The sequence below is a fragment of the Mizuhopecten yessoensis genome, unplaced genomic scaffold, assembly GCF_002113885.1.
Source record: "Mizuhopecten yessoensis strain PY_sf001 unplaced genomic scaffold, ASM211388v2 scaffold3799, whole genome shotgun sequence".
Classification (NCBI taxonomy): domain Eukaryota; kingdom Metazoa; phylum Mollusca; class Bivalvia; order Pectinida; family Pectinidae; genus Mizuhopecten; species Mizuhopecten yessoensis.
This window is the reverse complement of record NW_018405225.1, coordinates 151,824-175,165: the sequence shown is the minus strand read 5'-3', so window position 1 is coordinate 175,165 and position 23,342 is coordinate 151,824. Positions and strand designations below refer to the sequence as shown.

Sequence of the window (23,342 nt, the reverse complement as noted above, 5' to 3'; positions counted from 1 at the left end):
TACTACCATATTACGAGGATAGTCAGAATTTAGTAGTCACTAGTACATCCTTTACAGTTTATAGTCTGATCGGTTATTTATCCAGATTAATATCATCACTAAAACAAATCAATCCTTCACAGATTACGGAGGCCCTGTAGCGTGACAATTGTAACTGCATCTGCTTCGCGGTGACCCTAACATGGACCAACGTGTTGATGAAGGTAAGCAGGACCACTAATTGATGGCCGTGAATACTTCTCCAACTGGTTGTGTTTCTATAAAACATAAAACATGTATTTATCCATCTCAAAAGTAGCAATAAGCTATATCTACTACAAACTCTGTGAAAACTGTGATGTCTAATTATAAACCAANGGTCGGGGGGTCTTGCCATGATTGAAATACATAATATAACACCTGTCTGTGTCTGTACACTTTAGCTTGAATAATTGAAGTTCAAGCTAGAAATATATTCCAGGTGAACTGACACTTGTTTCATTTTATACATGTTCATGTATGTAGGAGACAGATAGTGCTGAAGGGCAATAACGGGACCGTTGTGTAGGGGTGATAGAGTAATCGACGGGGTGTTGATGTGGAGGGGTGATCAATTGACTGATAAGGTTAAAGGGTGAATAAGCTACAATGTATGGGCAATGGTAGTGATATGAAGTGATGCAGATGCTTTGGGGAGGGGTGATAATATGAGAGGGGGACGTTATGGGAAGATTGAGGGAAACAACTGTATCGCTATTAGGAGGGTGATAAGGTTAAGGAGTTGATACGCTATGGACAATGGTGATAATATGAAGTCGCTATGGGAATGGGTGAGAATTTGAAACGGGATGCTATGGTAAGATTACGGTAAAAATATACAAGATATAGGTCTATGAGGAGATCTAGAGGTGGTGATGAATGGGTGGGGTTACTATGGGAAGGGATAGCATAGTGTTGTGTGACGCGGTGTTGTTGTAGCTGTGTACATTGTATGTGGGGGAGGGGTAGACATGTAAGTATGTATAACTGCTTTGTGGAGGGGTGATAGTGCATATGGGTGGGGTCATTAAGGAAACGGAACATAATGTAAAGGTTCTCAATGGGAAGGGCAGATAATGTGAATGGCTGGTTTGGTCGGGCGAACGTCCGACTCCTTGACGGACCAGCAACAGCTTGTGACCTCTAACACGATAAACCAGACTGGATCAGCTGGTGCAAAAATGTTTGACGAAGGTTAAATATGGTGTATACAGCAAGATTAGGATCACATGTATCACAGTATAACCTCGAACGTTTCTTTCAAACTTATATGCCTTCATACCGCATGTTACCTATAACCCTGACTTGTAAACTATCCGCTGTATATGTACATGATTCACTGACGTTAATGTATGTATCGCGATATATAATTGTATACATGAAGGACGAAAACAGCCCTGAACTATTTCGTCTACTGCATAGTAAAAACCCACATACACCTGTATCTTATATACGTGGCAAACCCAGTGAATACACTAATTGTTACACAGGTGTGTATACCTTTTACACGTTTATGAGGGATTGTCTTGAATCCAGCTGACAGTCTTGGATAACAATTGTGTCAGTTGTATACTTTTAAGTTTATATATAGACAGATCAGAGCTTAACCATGGATGATTCTGTTATGGCGAAGACGGACACAGGTTAGTGGTATCTTATCTATGATAATTAGAAGCTGTTTTCCCAGAGCAACTACAGCAATGACGTGTCCTCTTCTTAAGTTCATTTCTGTGAGTTAACCATTTGGAGACTTTCAACCTGTTATCTTGGTACAAACTGTATATATATTCAGTAAAAATAGAAAAGTTCTCAATTTCTCTGTAACTCCACATCAATTCAGAAAAACCCCATACTTGATCCTTAATCGAACACTATTGTATCTATTTATAGCGAGGACTTGACATAAAGAACTATAGAATATTGGTTTAAAAGGAAAGAAGAAAAAATAATGTATCGTTATTGTGGAATATTTAAACGCACTTCACATACATAACTGAACAATTTTCTCAGTGTATGTTTGTTAAATGGAACTTGAATTATTGTTCAGGGTGTCAAATGAGCATTGTACTTTATAATGAAAAAAAATCGCTGTCTTGATTTATTGCTGAAGATTTTTTGTGTGTCAGTTGTTTTAGTTTTTAATTATGTATATCAGTTCTAGTATTAATTTGGCCAGATTGACAAAAGAAAATATGTCGATGGTGAGAGGTTAGTCACAAGTCATTTTGATATCTATTTCTGACATTCGTCATTTTTATTTATTGACATATATCGATTTAATGATTGTGTTTGTTGGTCGACTTTGTTTTGGTAGTCATTTAATTAAATAACTTGGCAATACATTAGTTCGTGCAATTTCGTAAAGACAGTAAGATACTACTACTATACGTGAAACTATCCATGGGACATAGCAATCTCTACTAAAGTTGTAGGTCCTCTCCAGGAGACATAACAATATCTACCAGAGTTATCGGTCCTCTCCATGGGACATAGCAATCTCTACCAGACTTGTCGGTCCCCTCCAGGGGACATAACAATCTCTACCAGAGTGATCGGTCCTCTCCATGGGACAACGCGATCTCTACCCAGAGTTGGCGGTCCCCTCCAGGGGACATTACAATCTCTGCCCAGAGTTAGCGGTCCTCTCCATGGGACATAGAAATCTCTACCAGACTTGTCGGTCCTATCCAGGAGACATAACAATCTCTACCCAGAGGTGGCGGTCGCCTTCAGGGGTCATTGCAATCTCTACCCAGAGTTATCAGTCCTCTCCATGGGACATAGCAATCTCTACTAAAGTGGTCGGTCCTCTCCAGGAGACATAACAATCTCTACCCAGAGTTGGCGGTCCCCTTCAGGGGTCATTACAATCTCTACCCAGAGTTATCGGTCCTCTCCATGGTACAACGCGATCTCTACCCAGAGTTGGCGGTCCCCTACAGGAGACATATCGATCTACCCAGAGTTGGAGGTCCTCTCGGTCGTCTATTAACGGCCAAAGCCAATATCCTTGGCAAAATCTGTTATTTTGACCATATAAATACATAGCAGTCTCAGCACAATTTTAAATATATTCTGTCATTCTGTGGAGAATACCCACAGCAAGTTAGATAAAAAAAAACTATTATGTTTAATTGCACTTTATTTAAGACATACAGGTACTTTTGCATGCTTGACCCGTACAAAATTGTCATTGACAAGAGAGATAACGGTCCTCCCCATAGGACATGGAAAACTCTACTTTAAGTTGTCTGCCCACTCGAGAGGAGAAAGCAAATTCTACCCAGAGTTGTCTGTCCTCTCCAGGGGACAACGCAATATTTACTAAAGTTGTCGGTCCTCTCCAGTGGACATGTCAATCTCTCCCAGAGTTGTCGGTCCTCTCATTTGGACATATCAATCTCTCCAAGACTTTTCGGTCCTCTCCAGGAGACATAACAATCTCTACCAGAGTTATCGGTCCTCTCCATGGGACATAGCAATCTCTACCAGACTTGTCGGTCCCCTCCAGTGGACATAACAATCTCTACCAGAGTTATCGGTCCTCTCCATGGGACATAGCAATCTCTACCAGACTTGTCGGTCCCCTCCAGGAGACATAACAATCTCTACCAGAGTTATCGGTCCTCTCCATGGGACATAGCAATCTCTACCAGACTTGTCGGTCCCCTCCAGGAGACATAACAATCTCTACCAGAGTTATCGGTCCTCTCCATGGGACATAGCAATCTCTACCAGACTTGTCGGTCCCCTCCAGGAGACATAACAATCTCTACCAGAGTTATCGGTCCTCTCCATGGGACATAGCAATCTCTACCAGACTTGTCGGTCCCCTCCAGGAGACATAACAATCTCTACCAGAGTTATCGGTCCTCTCCATGGGACATAGCAATCTCTACCAGACTTGTCGGTCCTCTCCAGGAGACATAACAATCTCTACCCAGAGTTATCGGTCCTCTCCATGGGACATAGCAATCTCTACCAGACTTGTCGGTCCCCTCCAGGAGACATAACAATCTCTACCCAGAGTTGGCGGTCCCCTTCAGGGGTCATTACAATCTCTACCCAGAGTTATCGGTCCTCTCCATGGTACAACGCGATCTCTACCCAGAGTTGGCGGTCCCCTACAGGAGACATATCGATCTACCCAGAGTTGGAGGTCCTCTCGGTCGTCTATTAACGGCCAAAGCCAATATCCTTGGCAAAATCTGTTATTTTGACCATATAAATACATTGCAGTCTCAGCACAATTTTAAATATATTCTGTCATTCTGTGGAGAATACCCACAGCAAGTTAGATAAAAAAAAACTATTATGTTTAATTGCACTTTATTTAAGACATACAGGTACTTTTGCATGCTTGACCCGTACAAAATTGTCATTGACAAGAGAGATAACGGTCCTCCCCATAGGACATGGAAAACTCTACTTTAAGTTGTCTGCCCACTCGAGAGGAGAAAGCAAATTCTACCCAGAGTTGTCTGTCCTCTCCAGGGGACAACGCAATATTTACTAAAGTTGTCGGTCCTCTCCAGTGGACATGTCAATCTCTCCCAGAGTTGTCGGTCCTCTCATTTGGACATATCAATCTCTCCCAGAGTTGTCGGTCCTCTCCAGTGGACATGTCAATCTCTCCCAGAGTTGTCGGTCCTCTCATTTGGACATATCAATCTCTCCCAGAGTTGTCGGTCCTCTCCAGTGGACATGTCAATCTCTCCCAGAGTTGTCGGTCCTCTCATTTGGACATATCAATCTCTCCCAGAGTTGTCGGTCCTCTCCAGTGGACATGTCAATCTCTCCCAGAGTTGTCGGTCCTCTCCAGTGGACATGTCAATCTCTCCCAGAGTTGTCGGTCCTCTCATTTGGACATATCAATCTCTCCCAGAGTTGTCGGTCCTCTCCAGTGGACATGTCAATCTCTCCCAGAGTTGTCGGTCCTCTCCAGTGGACATGTCAATCTCTCCCAGAGTTGTCGGTCCTCTCATTTGGACAAATCAATCTCTCCCAGAGTTGTCGGTCCTCTCCAGTGGACATGTCAATCTCTCCCAGAGTTGTCGGTCCTCTCCAGTGGACATGTCAATCTCTCCCAGAGTTGTCGGTCCTCTCAATTGGACATATCAATCTCTCCCAGCGTTGTCGGTCCTCTCATTTGGACATGTCAATCTCTCCCAGAGTTATCGATCCTCTCCAGGGGACATATCAATCTCTCCCAGAGTTGTCGGTCCTCTCCAGGGGACATGTCAATCTCTCCCAGAGTTGTCGGTCCTCTCAATTGGACATATCAATCTCTCCCAGCGTTGTCGGTCCTCTCATTTGGACATGTCAATCTCTCCCAGAGTTATCGATCCTCTCCAGGGGACATATCAATCTCTCCCAGAGTTGTCGGTCCTCTCCAGGGGACATGTCAATCTCTCCCAGAGTTGTCGGTCCTCTCAATTGGACATATCAATCTCTCCCAGCGTTGTCGGTCCTCTCATTTGGACATGTCAATCTCTCCCAGAGTTATCGATCCTCTCCAGGGGACATATCAATCTCTCCCAGAGTTGTCGGTCCTCTCCAGGGGACATGTCAATCTCTCCCAGAGTTGTCGGTCCTCTCAATTGGACATATCAATCTCTCCCAGCGTTGTCGGTCCTCTCATTTGGACATGTCAATCTCTCCCAGAGTTATCGATCCTCTCCAGGGGACATATCAATCTCTCCCAGAGTTGTCGGTCCTCTCCAGGGGACATGTCAATCTCTCCCAGAGTTGTCGGTCCTCTCAATTGGACATATCAATCTCTCCCAGCGTTGTCGGTCCTCTCATTTGGACATGTCAATCTCTCCCAGAGTTATCGATCCTCTCCAGGGGACATATCAATCTCTCCCAGAGTTGTCGGTCCTCTCCAGGGGACATGTCAATCTCTCCCAGAGTTGTCGGTCCTCTCAATTGGACATATCAATCTCTCCCAGCGTTGTCGGTCCTCTCATTTGGACATGTCAATCTCTCCCAGAGTTATCGATCCTCTCCAGGGGACATAGCAATCTCTCCCAAAATTGTCGGTCCTCTCATTTGGACATATCAATCTCTCCCAAAATTGTCGGTCCTCTCATTTGGACATATCAATCTCTCCCAGCGTTGTCGGTCCTCTCATTTGGACATGTCAATCTCTCCCAGAGTTATCGGTCCTCTCATTTGGACATGTCAATCTCTCCCAGAGTTGTCGGTCCTCTCATTTGGACATATCAATCTCTCCCAGAGTTGTCGGTCCTCTCATTTGGACATGTCAATCTCTCCCAGAGTTATCGGTCCTCTCATTTGGAAATGTCAATCTCTCCCAGAGTTGTCGGTCCTCTCATTTGGACATGTCAATCTCTCCCAGAGTTATCGGTCCTCTCATTTGGACATGTCAATCTCTCCCAGAGTTGTCGGTCCTCTCATTTGGACATATCAATCTCTCCCAGAGTTGTCGGTCCTCTCATTTGGACATGTCAATCTCTCCCAGAGTTGTCGGTCCTCTCATTTGGACATATCAATCTCTCCCAGAGTTGTCGGTCCTCTCATTTGGACATGTCAATCTCTCCCAGAGTTGTCGGTCCTCTCATTTGGACATATCAATCTCTCCCAGAGTTGTCGGTCCTCTCATTTGGACATGTCAATCTCTCCCAGAGTTGTCGGTCCTCTCATTTGGACATATCAATCTCTCCCAGAGTTGTCGGTCCTCTCATTTGGACATGTCAATCTCTCCCAGAGTTGTCGGTCCTCTCATTTGGACATATCAATCTCTCCCAGAGTTGTCGGTCCTCTCATTTGGACATGTCAATCTCTCCCAGAGTTGTCGGTCCTCTCATTTGGACATGTCAATCTCTCCCAGAGTTGTCGGTCCTCTCATTTGGACATATCAATCTCTCCCAGAGTTGTCGGTCCTCTCATTTGGACATGTCAATCTCTCCCAGAGTTGTCGGTCCTCTCATTTGGACATGTCAATCTCTCCCAGAGTTGTCGGTCCTCTCATTTGGACATATCAATCTCTCCCAGAGTTGTCGGTCCTCTCATTTGGACATGTCAATCTCTCCCAGAGTTGTCGGTCCTCTCATTTGGACATATCAATCTCTCCCAGAGTTGTCGGTCCTCTCATTTGGACATGTCAATCTCTCCCAGAGTTGTCGGTCCTCTCATTTGGACATATCAATCTCTCCCAGAGTTGTCGGTCCTCTCAAGGGGACATATCAATCTCTACCAGATTTGTCGGTCCTCTCATTTGGACATATCAATCTCTCCCAGAGTTGTCGGTCCTCTCATTTGGACATGTCAATCTCTCCCAGAGTTATCGGTCCTCTCATTTGGACATGTCAATCTCTCCCAGAGTTGTCGGTCCTCTCATTTGGACATATCAATCTCTCCCAGAGTTGTCGGTCCTCTCATTTGGACATGTCAATCTCTCCCAGAGTTGTCGGTCCTCTCATTTGGACATATCAATCTCTCCCAGAGTTGTCGGTCCTCTCATTTGGACATGTCAATCTCTCCCAGAGTTGTCGGTCCTCTCATTTGGACATATCAATCTCTCCCAGAGTTGTCGGTCCTCTCATTTGGACATGTCAATCTCTCCCAGAGTTGTCGGTCCTCTCATTTGGACATATCAATCTCTCCCAGAGTTGTCGGTCCTCTCATTTGGACATGTCAATCTCTCCCAGAGTTGTCGGTCCTCTCATTTGGACATATCAATCTCTCCCAGAGTTGTCGGTCCTCTCATTTGGACATGTCAATCTCTCCCAGAGTTGTCGGTCCTCTCATTTGGACATATCAATCTCTCCCAGAGTTGTCGGTCCTCTCATTTGGACATGTCAATCTCTCCCAGAGTTGTCGGTCCTCTCATTTGGACATATCAATCTCTCCCAGAGTTGTCGGTCCTCTCATTTGGACATGTCAATCTCTCCCAGAGTTGTCGGTCCTCTCATTTGGACATATCAATCTCTCCCAGAGTTGTCGGTCCTCTCATTTGGACATGTCAATCTCTCCCAGAGTTATCGGTCCTCTCATTTGGACATATCAATCTCTCCCAGAGTTGTCGGTCCTCTCATTTGGACATGTCAATCTCTCCCAGAGTTGTCGGTCCTCTCATTTGGACATATCAATCTCTCCCAGAGTTGTCGGTCCTCTCATTTGGACATGTCAATCTCTCCCAGAGTTATCGATCCTCTCATTTGGACATATCAATCTCTCCCAGAGATGTCGGGCCTCTCATTTGGACATGTCAATCTCTCCCAAAGTTGTCGGTCCTCTCATTTGGACATGTCAATCTCTCCCAGAGTTGTCGGTCCTCTCATTTGGACATATTAATCTCTCCCAAAATTGTCGGTCCTCTCATTTGGACATGTCAATCTCTCCCAGAGTTATCGATCCTCTTATTTGGACATATCAATCTCTCCCAGATTTGGCGGTCCTCTCGGTCGTCTATCAACGGCTAAAGCCAAGTTCCTTGGCAAAATCTGTCATTTTGTCCATATACACTGTACATGTAAGTACATTTTAGTCTCAGCACAATTTTAAATAGATTCTGCCACTCTGTGGAGAATATCCACAGCAAGTTTGATAAAAAAAACTAGTTTCTTTAATTGCACTTAATTTAAAACATACAAAATTGTCCTGTACAAGAGATATAACAGTTATTACCAAAATTACCACAATGCAAATCATGTGAATAAAATGTAGAATAAGTTGTAATTTAAAGACAGTTAGTGTCGAAGGGAGAATCATATTTGCAATATATTTATATATATACCAGATTTATAATTATATACGAGTTCGTGCCTTATTTGACTCAAAAATATATCTAGCAAGTTTACGAAGATCGCTGATATTATATACATTGAAGGGTTTCGCCAGTAATATGGTTTTATGTATTTTACTCTCAGAATATGATAATTTCTGCATATTAAAATATAATGATATTCGTCTTCTATATCTGTATTGCAGCTCATACAGTGTCTTTGTTCTCTCGTTATGTTATTGGATCTACCAGTCTCAATAGCTAAATTAAGACGAAGTTTAGATAAACAGATCCGGTATTTCATAGGAACACACTTTGTCAAATAGTATTGAAGAATATAGTGATTTGCTAAGTGCTTATATAAAATACATTTAGGTGATGCTGCTAATAGCCATCTCAGATATTGTTGACTTTGATCAAATATTATTTGCTTTATCATATACAAAATACTTTTATGGTTATATGAATAGTAATTTGTCAATACATCTGCGAATTCGAGAGAAAAAATAATTGACATAATTAACCCAGTTAAAGCAATTGCCTGTATTGCTACATGTGTAGTACTTAAAAAGAAATACGCAGTTTGCAAAATACAATTTTTCGAATCCATTAGTTTTAACCAATATTTTATCATTCTGAATTTTCTTATATACTCCAAAGGATGTCGACCTTATTCAAAATAAACCATTGCATTGCAAGTCGACTTCTTAACATTTAAAATCTTCTTACAAAAGTGTAAGTGTAACCTCTCAATATCCGTACCTTTTGTAGATCCCCAAACTTCACATGCAAGTTGCAATATACTGCAAACATACGTATCAAATAAATGCAATAATGTTGTATAGTTTAGGCTCAAGTTAGAAGAGCTTGAAAAAAGAGCATGCATGGCCTTTCGTCCTTGGTCAGATAACTGTTTCTGAATATGAATGAATTTATTATTGAATTTAAGTTTAATTCTAAGTAGCTGAAAACATCTACAACTTCCACCTCCAAACCATTATACATCCAATTGACAGATAGACGTGCAGTGGCGGACCCAGGGGTGTTGCCCTAGTTACGTATACCCGGGCAACACCCTTTTTTCTGTGTCCAAAAATAAACTGGACCTAGGTTTTTGAAGATTTTCCCCTTTTTTCATAAGGGATTTTTTCTTCTAATATCAACCATCCTGTGAACTATGATTTTCTATATATGCCTATGGTTGCAGTTGCCCAAATAAGGAGCCACTACTTATACTCTAAACAATAGGGGATTATCCTCTTTTGTTTATATATTAGTAGGGTCTCCAGTCAGGTCAGTGGTGAAGGCTCAACGGACTGTCTGCCTGATAAACCGCAAGGTTTAAGGCAGACAGTCCGTTAATGAATGAGTGAATGAATTAAGAATGAATGAATGAATTAACCTAATCGTATTGTTCTAATGTCACGGTGTGGTGATCACCCTGTCCGTTGAGAGAGGATAAAATCAATATGTTGGAATTAAATGTAGGTACATGTATATATGTTAATTGTTATTTCAAAGGTAGAGTCCATTTCATGATAGATAAACCTGTATTTTCACCTGTGGTTTCATGTACACATGATCTCTAGGAGTGATTTATTATACCTGTTAAAAAATGTAAATTTCAAAAATTTCAAAGACAATAAATCCTCCACCTTAGCATCACGTTATCAGGTGAATAATAACCAATGTTAGCATAAAAGCCTGGCATGTATATATATACTTTTTAACAGGTGTTGCCCTTTTACATATGCATGCATACTTATTCACAGTAAAAGACAAACAGTCAAATCATAATTCATATTTATGACAAAATAAATCAATAATTAATTGCCAAAATGCTCGCCTAAACTACATGCACATGAAAGGCATGACACAAACATCAACATTTCAACCAAAAACCTACATTTTTACCATTGTTTCAGAGAATTTGTTAACACTCGCTCCGCTCGGCCATCATAAAATATAAATACTATATGTTATAAAATATAACCTGGAATAATACCGCAAAATCAGAAAACTATTCTATGCCTTATTCGATCTGTTTGACAATGAAAATAATGTCCGATAAATTCTAGCTCTCTACGCTTGGCAGTGCTTGAACAAGTTTAGTATTACATCTCCAGAAAGAATAAAATTCGCCTCGCACTTCTTGGCAGGCAAATTATAGTGGTCTCAGAAACAATGAAGTTCTACAGGCGCGGATTTAGGGGGGAAATATACTAGCATAAGTTGCGTAATTATATTATTGACCGCTCGTTATAGATGATCTGAAAATTAATACTTTTTATTGTAACCTTCCTAACCGCCCGGGCGATATTAATCATATCATTATACAAGAACGATAAAGGTTTTTTTCGGCTGACAATATTATGTATAATCGACTAAACATATCCATTCAATTATTTTGGTATTATATATATTGTTGGAACTGTTTAACTATCTTGTATGTACAACATAATATCTCATTGTGGTACTTATAGCTTACCATCGTGTACGTACAAGAAAGTATCTTCACACAGCATACTATTGTGTACGTAGTAATAAGTTGTACGTACCAGAATGAGATGATATGCTGTACTTACAAGTATGATAATTTTAAATTAAATTTAAAGGTGACGCGTATGTGCCTCCTAAGTTGTACCATTTTAACCAGATAGCTTAGCAAATGTACCACTGTTGGTAATATGCACGCCCTTACATGAGTTAATCAGCGTGGACATTTCAGATATATCATTGTCTACACTAGTGAATTAGTCAACAATTATAAAACGCGAGACTATATAGCTAGTGGCCTTGGGTGTCGCACTGATTTGAACTTATCCGTTTGTTTAGCAACTTAGTGATGCCATGAGTAACTCATTAGTTAAACAGCAACGATGTTATGGTGTTATTTGTTCTTTTGTACGACAAACTATTACATGAAGTACTGTACTGTAGATACATCAATGCCTGAAGACTAGATATTGCGCGTCCCTACATTTATTTTTTGACGGTGGACCTCTCGTATCCCCCTTGCGGGCGGGACGCCAAATTAGGTAATAATGAACACGCCCCCTGTGGATTCATATATTTGTCATCTCAAGGTTGCCCCTATAATAATACCATCTGACTTCTAAAACACGCTGTTGATAGAGAATTTGAACCGAAACTTTAATTTTCTTTCCAGTACACAAAAAAAGTCTTTGGGCCATACTTAAAATATGTTTTTTTCTTTTTGTTAATTAAACATAAAAACAATCCTCAGAACACGGGAAATCGCTTCTGAGACGTTCTAGAAAACACATTTTTTTTGGGGGGGGGGGATCCCAAATTATAATTTATTAGATTTTTTAGTTTTTTTCTGAGTTTAAAATTTTGGCCAACACCCAAAATTAATTCCTGGGTTCCCCCATATTTCAAAAGTTGCGACGTTTAGATAAAAAAAAAATCAGTAAAACTGCGCTTGGTTTGTCAAGAGTGGTTTCTTGAACTTGTCTCGGGTATATTTAACCAGGGGAAAACCCACGTTATATTTTGACTAATCAAAATGCAGCACGTCATTTTCCTCCGAAAACAGGAAGTAAGTTTTAGTGTAGGCAGAACGTGACACGTAAAGGTATACGCTTATGTGCTGTTCGACTTAAAAAATGCTAATATGTAAATTTCCCAATCTGTTATCTGCTGAATGTTAGGTGGGAAATCACCGGAAGGCCAGGCGACGGTTCTAGTTTCTACTGACCCGGCTAAAATTGAGAAGATGTATTCTGCTACCAACACAAAGTTAGCCGTCTGTGCTGTTGGAACATTTTTGTCATATTTTGTGTATGGCCTACTTCAGGAATCTATGTAAGTAGCGACACTTATTGCGTCGTTTTTGTTTGTTAAATAAAACATGCGTTCATCTGATCAAATCTGATGTTTGCTCTTAGTCTGTGAAGCTTATTATAAATCTACAATTACCCGGTGATCAGATAATTTTTCGACTTTTTTGAACCTGTACTGTGAATGTAGCAGTGTGTAGTTCATATTCAATATGGATCATTAGATGTTTAAATAACCTGTTGGAATGACCAAAATCAACTAACCGTTCAATAAATTTGGTTGTCAGAGGTAAAATAGGCCCTGAACAAAACCAACACTACATTGTTTGCTTCAATTTATAATTAAAATTGTTGCCAGACATTGAGTTAACCAGTATGCTATGCTCACATGTGTTGTGACCCATATCAGTATAGCATATGTGTGATTGTAACGTGACCCTGTGAGTTAACCTACAAATTTATGGGGAAATATCTCTTAACTCCATATTTAAACAGTTCTTAACTGATAATTAATTCATATCTGAGCAGGATATTGAGTTCCGGTAAGCTAAACACCGCTGCATGATATATTTTCTATCTGTTCAATTTTTATTTTCCAGAACAAAGGGCAAATACGGAGAACGAGAAAAGACGGAGAAGTTTACATATACCACAACCTTGGTGTTCATGCAATGTATTGCCAATGCATTAGCTGCTAAACTAGGTATGTTGTAACATTTAAGCGAGTCTGACTAACGATACGCAATAGAAAAGAATACCAGTGTTATAAGGTGTCAATGTATATTTTTAAATAGGCTGTAACAACAATATATATTGGAAAACTGATATAGCACAATACTGAACTTACAGGTATATCATATTTTCTACCACCTCTGTGTATGAAAGATTAATAGAATCTCTCACCCTCTTCGGAGCGAAATAGGGAAATCTCAACTCGAAGGTGGGAGATTCTTAAGTTACTGAACACATGGCTTTGCCAAGTGATTTTTGCAACTTCAGAATCTGTCCTCAATCCCACCTCAAGGGGGGGGGGGGGGGTTAATAATTCTTTTTCTCTAACCCTTTTCATCTATTTTGTATCATATACATTATTTACTGTTAAATGCAAGGTTAATGTGATGTCGATGCATTGTTGATGTGACATTAACAATTGCGTTATGAAAAGGGGAACCCCCCTGTCTCAACCCTATGGTGAGACAAGGATATCTAACAATGGGAAAGGGAAAAATGTGAGTACAATTGTTTTGGTCAACAGAAACATTTGTTCCATGTGGAACACCCATGCGAGATATCAATACTGTATCCAACATGGGTCCACTCAGTTACATGAACTATTATGACGTCACAATGGAATGAGAACTAGTGTTTTATTATGCTGTCATAGTTGAAAACTATAAGATTATACTGTTATGTAATGGAAAAGAAAATTCTAATGAAAGATGAGAAAGTAAACTGGTTAACACAAATATGTAGCACATGTAAGCCTCAGATATTTTCTTATCAGTTTTAACAGCAATTTTGTAGAAACTTTCTTGTGAACAATTTATTTTAATACAATCCATCCATATTATACATCGTGCACAATATTCTTTTTCCCAGTATTGATGTTCTGGAAAAATGAAAAAGACTCAACACCAGCCAAGCTGTACGGTCTATGTTCTCTGTCTTATTTGGGAGCCATGTTGGCCAGCAACAAGGCTCTTCAGTTCGTTAATTACCCAACACAGGTGAGCACTTTGTCAAGCACTTTAACTTGTAAATTACACAAAACAGATAATTACTTTATCATTCATATTGTCAACTACCTGTCACAGATTAGCACTTTGTCAACTACCTAATATAGAAGTGAGTTCCCGTCTTCAATTACCAAATTGTATAACTTTACGTAAAAGCACATGTCCATTTTATCAATTACCAAACACAAGTGACGTTAGTGAGACACTTTATCATTAGTTAATTTTGCTAAACTACCACAAGACTGTATGTATACAATTGCTTCACAATCCAACTCAGGACAGATTACTGGCATTAATATTGCTGTCTAGTATAGTCAAACCGATTGTACTGATGGAATTATCAAGTCAACCAATATAATATTGGCATATTTATCCAACAGATATCTTCTCATAATGTCCGTAATGAATATAAATGCATATCATATGTGAAAAATAAGGATGTTGTTTAACCTGTTGTGATAGTAAAGTAGGGAATGGAATACTGATCAATGTTAATTGTGTAATTCTAATTGTACTGTTGACTTAAATACAATGAGTTCTAGTGATACATGAATATATGCAATGTATTGTTTCTGTTTCAGTACATTTTGAAGTATGCACATAAATGAGTGATAAATATAGTATGAGCTTGAATTTGTCATTGATTTTGTTTTTATTTGTTATTGATATCGGTTTAACTGGTTTATAGGTGCTGGGAAAGTCGGCCAAGCCTATCCCTGTGATGATTCTGGGGATACTGTTTGCTAGGAAGCGGTACCCTGCAGCTAAGTTTCTCTTTGTCCTGATGATCGTTATAGGTGTTGCCATGTTTCTCTATAAAGACAAAGCACCGACCTCTAAAGGCAGCGGGACTTTATTTGGCTTTGGAGAACTTCTGTTGGTTTGTAAAATTTCAATTAAACCTTGTTACGTTGAAGTTATTTTGACAAGAGAAAAGATGGGTTTTTTTTAATATCCTCCGAGTTAAAAAACATAGAATTAAATTGTCATATGTCCAAAATTAAATTGCTGGATTACATTACAAGGCGGCCTTTGTGTCTAAATTTGTTATTATGAATATAGCCATTCAGATTTTAATAGAACCTCTGAACAAATGCTTAACATATTGTTTGAATTAAAGACATGAATTATGATGATGTAGAGATTGATTTCATTATTAACAGCTGGTGTCTTTGACCTTGGATGGACTGACCGGCGCTACACAAGAGAGGATGAGAACTGACCACATGACGGGGGCTTACAGTATGATGCTGAACGTCAACCTGTGGTCTTTACTTTGGTCTGCTATAGGTAAGTACTCGAGACAGGTCTAGTATCAGTTCCTGGGGTTTATTATGGTCTGCCATAGATTTGTACACAAGACAGATAGGAGCCTATATAACAAGTATATATGCATAATATTTGAACGTAAGTTTCTGATCTACACTATATGTTTTATAGGTTACAGTATACAGGGTAATTTTAACACTTTTGTATGTTTTACTTTAACAGAATACATTGTTATTACAAAAGCAGTGCCATTTTCACATTTAGTTTTGTTGAACGATGAATTTGTTAATTCAATATGACAGCCAACTTTCAAGTATAAGCACAATAAAAAAAACAATTTCTAAACTAGAAATTGAACATTTCATGAACTTTTTACTGTAAAATGCTGAATGTCAGTCTGGTCTTAAACTCTCCTGTATGTCATGTATGGATTAGTACACACAAGAGTTAATAAAACAAGATAGTTAATGAAAGTATCTGAAGAGCAAATTATATTAATTTCCATCTAAGAAATTAACAGAAATTCAATATTACATTTTCAAACCAGCAACCTTGTGCTCAAATGTTCTGATATTTCCTACTACAATTGTAGCAGCTGTCATTCTAAAAGGAAGAAAGGCGTTTATTTTACGAAAAAATACTTACTGAAAAATGTTTTATTAAAGTTAATCTCTGTGTGAAATGCTACATCTGTTTAATGCTAAAATGTTTCAAGGGGCATAACTCTCGGATTTTACTTCAATCATGTCACAAACTCCATATGTTTATTGGTTAAATGATGTATGTGCATCAGTTACACCAAAATGTTGTATAAAAAAATCAAATACTTATCGTAAAATTGCTCTGCTGTTTAAAATCATTTAGTGACCAAAACTTATACGGATAATCTAGGTCTAAATGTGTGATCCCAATAATCCACAGAGTATTTTGTCTAAATCCTTTTTACAAATTATTTATTTCCCATATGGATCTATTAAATTACACCTATTTTCACCTCATTTCTGTGTTTTGCAGGGTTATTCGGTACTGGAGAGATTCTCGAGTTTTTAGTGTTTGCACAAAATTACCCATCAGTATTGTTGAATATGCTGTACTTTGGAGTTGCCAGTGCAATAGGACAGGTAAGAAAAAATCATCTACATTGAAATACATTAACAGTTGCCATGCAAGTCTCCTCTACATTGAAATACATTAACAGTTGCTATGCAAGTCTCTTCTACATTGAAATACATTAACAGTTGCTATGCAAGTCTCCTGCATGACTTGAATGTTTTACACTCAGATCCATACTGCTAATAAAACCAGTTGTTATTGTTTGATAGTGACTTAATTACATTCTTGTAGTTCATGTAACCTAAGTTACTTGTAGTCAACGTTGGATCACATATTGCTTGTCCAGGACTTTAATAGTTAAAATGTCGCTTTAGACATATACTCAATACTACATATAATCAATACTACTTGGTCATTTAAATAAGAAACACTTTGATGTTGAAACCTTTTATTTTTATATTTCAGATGTTTATTTTCACCACAGTGACTTGCTTCGGCCCGTTAACATGTTCAATCATTACCACAACTAGAAAGTTTTTCACCATCTTCGCCTCAGTTTTAATATTCCAGAACCCAATGAATTCACGGCAGTGGCTAGGTACTGTATTTGTATTCACAGGCTTAGGGTTGGACAGTGCATATGGCAAAGAGAAGAAGAAGAGATAATAATGAAAGATTGTTAGTATTCTGTCATATTGTGACTATGTGAGAAGAGATGGATTTTCAAGTCATCAGCTGAAGTCATTATTTTAAAAGGATGGTGTTTATTGTTTATTGTGGAAGGTTGCATATTACAGAAAATGTGTATTGTATGAATGTTCAATTGTTATGTATATTTGTGTCTGTATTTCTAATATTACAATTTTCAATTTAAAGAGTACCTCCAATTTTTTTCTGAACATACAAAACTTTAAATAAATATCATTATTTGTCTGTTAATTTTGTTGTAATAGTTAGGTCCAGCTAATGGGTTGTTAACAAGTTAAATTAATCCTAATTGTAATAAAAGTTTTTAAAATATCAAGCTGGTGAAATATTTGCTATTATGAGTTCAGTCTATCCAACAATAGTGATAACAGTGCATGTCCCATCAAACTATTATACGTCTAAATTAAGATATTTCTAAACCTGTTCATGATTACATCCAGAGATGCCATTTAACCCAATACTTCTGTAGTATGAGATCACATCATGAAAAAAACTGTACAAGTTGGCACCTTGGATCAGATTGACATATTTCTTTGTAAAGTAATTGTTTATTTGGTTTATTATGAAAACAACTATAAATAGAAAGAGTTGCCATGGTATTGTCATTTGGGAAAAATATCTGTCAATTTTAAGTATGCAACATAATAAGTTTATTTAGACATTTTACAAATGAGCATCTTGAAAAGGTAGTTTATAGATAATTTAGTGTTTTTTAAGCCACAGGTGAACTAACCTGAAAGCGGAAAGTCTGAATTTTCCAAGTCATAGCAGGTATTTGGTCTAATTATTTATATGCCAAAGTATCAAGGTACAGATTGTATAATACTTCAATAGATCATACAGTAAGTGTGAATAATAGGAAGTCCTATGGTCTTGAACTTTTTCAAAGTAAGTTTGAGAAAGAAAATAAATAGTTCATCTGTGTTACAGCATTTGCATATAGAAAAATGCAAAAATATGAGTATTCATATAGCTAACTAAATCTAATTTTTTCTCAAAAAGAGGTCTGAAAACTCAAATTCTTAATGTGTAACGTGGAGTCCAAAACAAAAGATTTGTTAATGAATCACTGACAAACTAAAGGTTTCCAAATTGATAGCTCAGAGGTCTGAAACAAATTTCTAACTGATAACTCAGGAGGCCTGAATATAATTTATTTTTTATTTGGAGTTTTATTTTATTTTTTGTATGCTTATCAGAGTCCAGAAAAGAGGATTTCTTGATAAAGAGGTCTGTTAACCAGATTTCACTGTACAAATATTGCCTTACAGGACGTAATCTTTGATGTACATGTATACAATTGATAAATTATATATTCTAGGTATGATGTTGGGTCCAGAGGTTGTTTTATTAAATGTTTTTTCTGTTAGTATTACTTATGTGTGATTTGCTTTCATTCTTGTTAGAAATTATTACAGAGTTTAATATTTGTAGGCTATGGTACAATCCTCATATTTCTTGGTGTAGCAAACAAAATATAAAGTAAAGCTTAGCATTCCAAAATGAACTTTATTAGAACTTTATGACTATTTGTTTTTGAACTTTATTATGAGATGAAGTAGCTTTGTGATAAAGCATTCTGCCACTTATTCAACTTGATAACTACACTGTAGTTTGATGTTGAAAAGAAACTGAATATATAAATGTAGAAGTGCTTATGAATTGCCACCAGGCCCGTATTCATGGAACCATTTGCATGCTCCAGCATGAACTCTGTACTCAAGCCAACTTTCTTGTATCTCGCTTAAATCATATAACAAGCTCAAAAAGTCTAGTGTAAATATTGAAAACAGTTTTCGGCTTTAAGTCTCTCCAAAATTCTTCCACTTTATTGACAAAATATTATTTGTTTATTACTTTATCATGGAAACAAGACATTGGACTTGAGCACAGAATCTGAGTTTGAGCATGAGAATATTTACATGAATACGGGCCCAGCTTATTTGGAATCAATTATTTAAGCTGTAAACAATCTAAACCAATGTCTACTGTATATTGACACTGATCTGATCAAGTTATGTAGTATATGTTTATGAACAATATTAAAATATCTTGTATAATGTTTTTTATTGGCTGGTTATGTCGGTTTATCAAGTTTAATTTATGTTTATTTTATTGTCAAGCATAGAAGTTTTTGTCTCGTTAATTTTTTCATTATTTTGTGTGTTGCTGCAGGAACAGTATTTTGGAACACGTGGAGGTTTATATGTTGAATGTTTTGTTAAAGACATTCACCCTCTTAACATTGAAATACTGTTGTCTTTTGCTAGAATTATTCTCCGTTTATTTCTTTAAAATAAGTAAAAATGATGATAACTTTAATTAGTCTGAAGAGGGAAAACACTTTTCTCTACAGTAACTCCGTAGACTAACCTAAACACGATGTAATGGCTGTTTACTTGTGTACCTTTTGACCTCAAGTAATTAGTTAATTACAGTAAATGAGCTCTGGTTTATCCACCCAGCCCGTAATAATAATCTAAGTCCTGATTTTGTTCACTTAACCCTAGTTAATTAACTAACTGCAGGTTAATTAACAAAGCTCAGGTCAATAAACTAAGCCCTGGTTAATAAACTAAGTCGAGGTTAATTAAATAATCCCAGGTTAATTAACTTAGCCCCAGAGTATTAATTAGGCCCTGGTTAACATATTAAGCCCTGGTTAATTGACTTAGCCTAAGTTAAATAACTAAGACCACCTTATAAATCACAAAAAAGTGTTTTACAGATATCCTTGTGTGACACTTGGAAACAGAGATAAATATTGTATAATGGAAATTTCCCATGCAGCAAAATATTTGCCTTCAATGTAAGATAGAAATTTGTCAAATATTGATTTCACCATTTACAGTGGTAATCTAATATCCACAGTCATTAATAATTACAAAGACCAGGAAAGGGATGAAAGTTGAACTGTGCTGAACAAATGGTAATACTGTTGCACTGTAAGGTTTAACCGTTTTTAGCTCACCTGCCTTGAAGAACAAGTGATCTTTTATGAGCTTATGCCATGGCGCAGCCTCCATCGTCTGTCCCTCAACATTTCCTTTAAATTATTACTTGTCCTGAACGGCTAAGTGGATTTTAACTAAATTTGGTCTGGAGCATGTTTGGGCCAAGGGCACTCAATTTTGTATAAACGGTGGATGTGGTCCCCCTGGGGGGCAGAGGGGCGGGGCCCAATATTGGATATAAAAGAATAGCTTTAATATCATTTTTCTTCCGTTGGAATGAAGGTATTTTAACTGAATTTAAACAGTAGCATCCTATGGGGAAGGGAAATCAATTTTGTATAAGTGGTGGGTCTGACCCTCCTGGGGCCTGCGGGGTGTGACAACCCTTGGGGCAGAAAGGCGGGGCCAATATGGGATATGGAGGAATAGCTTCAATATCCTTTTTCTTCTTTTGGGATAAAGGTATTTGAAACAAATTTGAACATTAGCATCCTATGAGGAAGGGAAATCAATTTTGTATAAGTAGTAGGTCTGACCCTCCAGGGGCCTGCGGGGTGTGGCCCAATAGGGTTATTTAGCAAATTCTTTAAAATTCTTCATCTTCTGTAGGAATGACAGGATATTTGGTCTAAAGCATCCTTGTGTGAAGGGGACTTAATTTTGTATCAACGGTGGGTCTGACACCAAGTGACAGAAAACAGACTGAATTTCACCTCATCTATGTTGTTAATTTGTACATTTAGAATATGAATTCTTATTTATAAAATATATAATTGATGTTTAATTACTGGTAGTACAAAGTTGCTTTAGACAATATTTTACGTGCAGTGTTTTTTTTGTAGAACATGACGGCAAGGTTGTTTTATGATCATTTTGATAATTGCAGATATCATTTCGGGACCATTGTTAACACATTTCAGATTTGAGAAAGTAGACGACAGGATTCTACAGATTTGTGTATAGTTGTGTGTTACACGTGTAGATATAGGAGTGCCCGTGTACGCTAACACCAACCATCAACAAACTGTACCTATCGATGTCCCCTACATCAAAACATGCTTAATAAATGATGAGTTATGTTCGCCATAGTTTCACCCTTTGATAGACTGTAATGGACAGGTATACGTGATTGAGGAAATATAGATACCCCAGTGGAAAAAGGGTGACTTGTATATGGGTTTTTTTTGTAAAACTCATTGATGGTTCTTATCAAGACATGTAAGCTTTGATGTTTATCTCGGCTACATTTACAGTAATGTGATAATCAAAAGGTGGTTTTCTTTTTGAAAAATTGCAAAGTCTAAATTTCCGCATTTTTGATCAGTGTCCGGAAATGTAAGGAATTATTTGAGAGTTGTTTTCCCAGTGTTTCATAAAGCATCATTTTTATCTTCAGATTCAATAGTTTTGAATGTTTATGTTGAGTTGTTAATTAGATAATTGCCATGCTTACTTTGGTTTGTTATGTGATAGACTTTATAAGATCTGTAAAAAAGGGGATTTTCGTGTGGATTATCTTTACGATTTGACTCTTCAGTCTTGTTGCAGTGTGAATTTCTTTGGTGCACTTCAGGCTGATTTAAAAACTGCCAAATTTACGAAAATCTCCACTTATACGGTGAAATTTAACGTGAAAATGTTGACAATGGTACATACACGTGGTCTTAATCTTATCGGGCATTAAATGACATCACTCGAACAGGCCTTTTTTTTTACATGCCTATGATCTGATATCATCAAGAGGCGCCAAACACATCTTTTAGTAAGTAAATATTTGGGCTCTAGTTACAGTAGCTAGCATGGACTCCGTGGCAGTTGTATTTATTTGACCATTGTGAAAGTTTCCAGCGAGATTATTTCGTAACAGCCAATAGTACGATGTAAAGATCAGAGTTAATACACGCATACACATACACACACACACATGGCTAATTGCACCTAAATAAATGGTTATAGATAGTAGATTCTGTATATACAGTATGCTTAAAATGAATTACACTGCATCATACAGCTGTTTCGTCCTTCTAAGACTCATTGGTGAGTGTAGGGGCCAAAAAGGTACTAACCAACGTTGAAGCAGAAGGATAGGTACATGTACGTAAAACCACGGACTTAAATCTAATTCCGTGGTAAAACCCTTAATTATTTAAATAAGACAACAGAGGGTATCTTAAAGGTGAAAGACCATACTTAATTACACATTTTCAAGTGTATTGAAGACAAAAGTAAAATTTTGTATTGACAGACTTCATCTTATTGTCCATTTAACAAAATTCACTAAGATCAGATTAGTGTACAAACTTATTTATCTCATTTATCGTTATGATGAGCTGCCTCGAACTACGAAGTTTGTGTTGCCTGTCATTGATCGAGGTACATTGTACATGAATGGCCAGTGTGTCGTTTACAAATGGTGTCGGATAAACATTCTGTGTATATAATTATATATGTCTCATGAGGCTTAGCAAGTGCTCTCGGACCCCCGTGCAGTAAGACGATGCAAATATCGCTGCTTAAAAAAAGTACAGGAAATAGCGTATTATTTGACGGCAGCTGGTTCTAATGACGTCATGTTCGACAACAAGGCAGAGTGTCACTTTTAATACATTACTCAACCGAATGTGCCGTCTGATGCTATAATATCTGGTAAAATGTCTCAACTGAAATAATATGAATTTTGAAGTGATGTAAATGCCAAATGGTATGCCCCAAAGATATACAAAACAACCGCGTATTCTGTCATTGTTTCATCTGAACTTGAAACTTAATATCTACGCAGTGAATTGAAAGTAAACAAACTACATCATATACCTTCACAATGATTAAGCCACAGTATGACGACAGCCTCCATCTGACCTCCTAACGCGATGGTAAACGTAACGAATTTATCATCCCGAGTTAAAAATCTATCCTCTCCCTATTCAAAATGTCAATATTGATAGATGCATTCTGTTCACAAATCAGTAACTAGTTCTGTACGTAACCAGGTCATCCTATCAAAGTCGTTGAGAGGCTCCTTCAATAGTGTAGAAGCAATAAGGAAACGTAATCC

The 23,342-nt window shown here is 37.8% G+C and overlaps 1 protein-coding gene across 2 annotated transcripts in view; it reads left to right on the top strand.

Moving 5' to 3' along the window:
- The window catches only part of LOC110448028 (solute carrier family 35 member B1-like), a 21,973-nt gene extending 2,394 nt beyond the window's left edge, over positions 1-19,579 (top strand). The window contains exons 2-9 of one of the 2 annotated variants that reach the window (XM_021494061.1): positions 123-203; positions 12,442-12,595; positions 13,170-13,273; positions 14,170-14,297; positions 14,995-15,186; positions 15,470-15,596; positions 16,590-16,696; positions 17,094-19,579. In XM_021494061.1, the coding sequence (XP_021349736.1) occupies positions 182-203; positions 12,442-12,595; positions 13,170-13,273; positions 14,170-14,297; positions 14,995-15,186; positions 15,470-15,596; positions 16,590-16,696; positions 17,094-17,294 (1,035 nt within the window). In that variant the 5' untranslated portion in view covers positions 123-181 and the 3' untranslated portion in view covers positions 17,295-19,579. Of the gene's footprint in view, positions 1-122; positions 204-1,478; positions 1,662-12,441; positions 12,596-13,169; positions 13,274-14,169; positions 14,298-14,994; positions 15,187-15,469; positions 15,597-16,589; positions 16,697-17,093 lie in introns of those variants that run through there. The other variant, XM_021494060.1, reaches the window with a different exon arrangement.
- Positions 19,580-23,342: the final 3,763 nt, after the last annotated feature.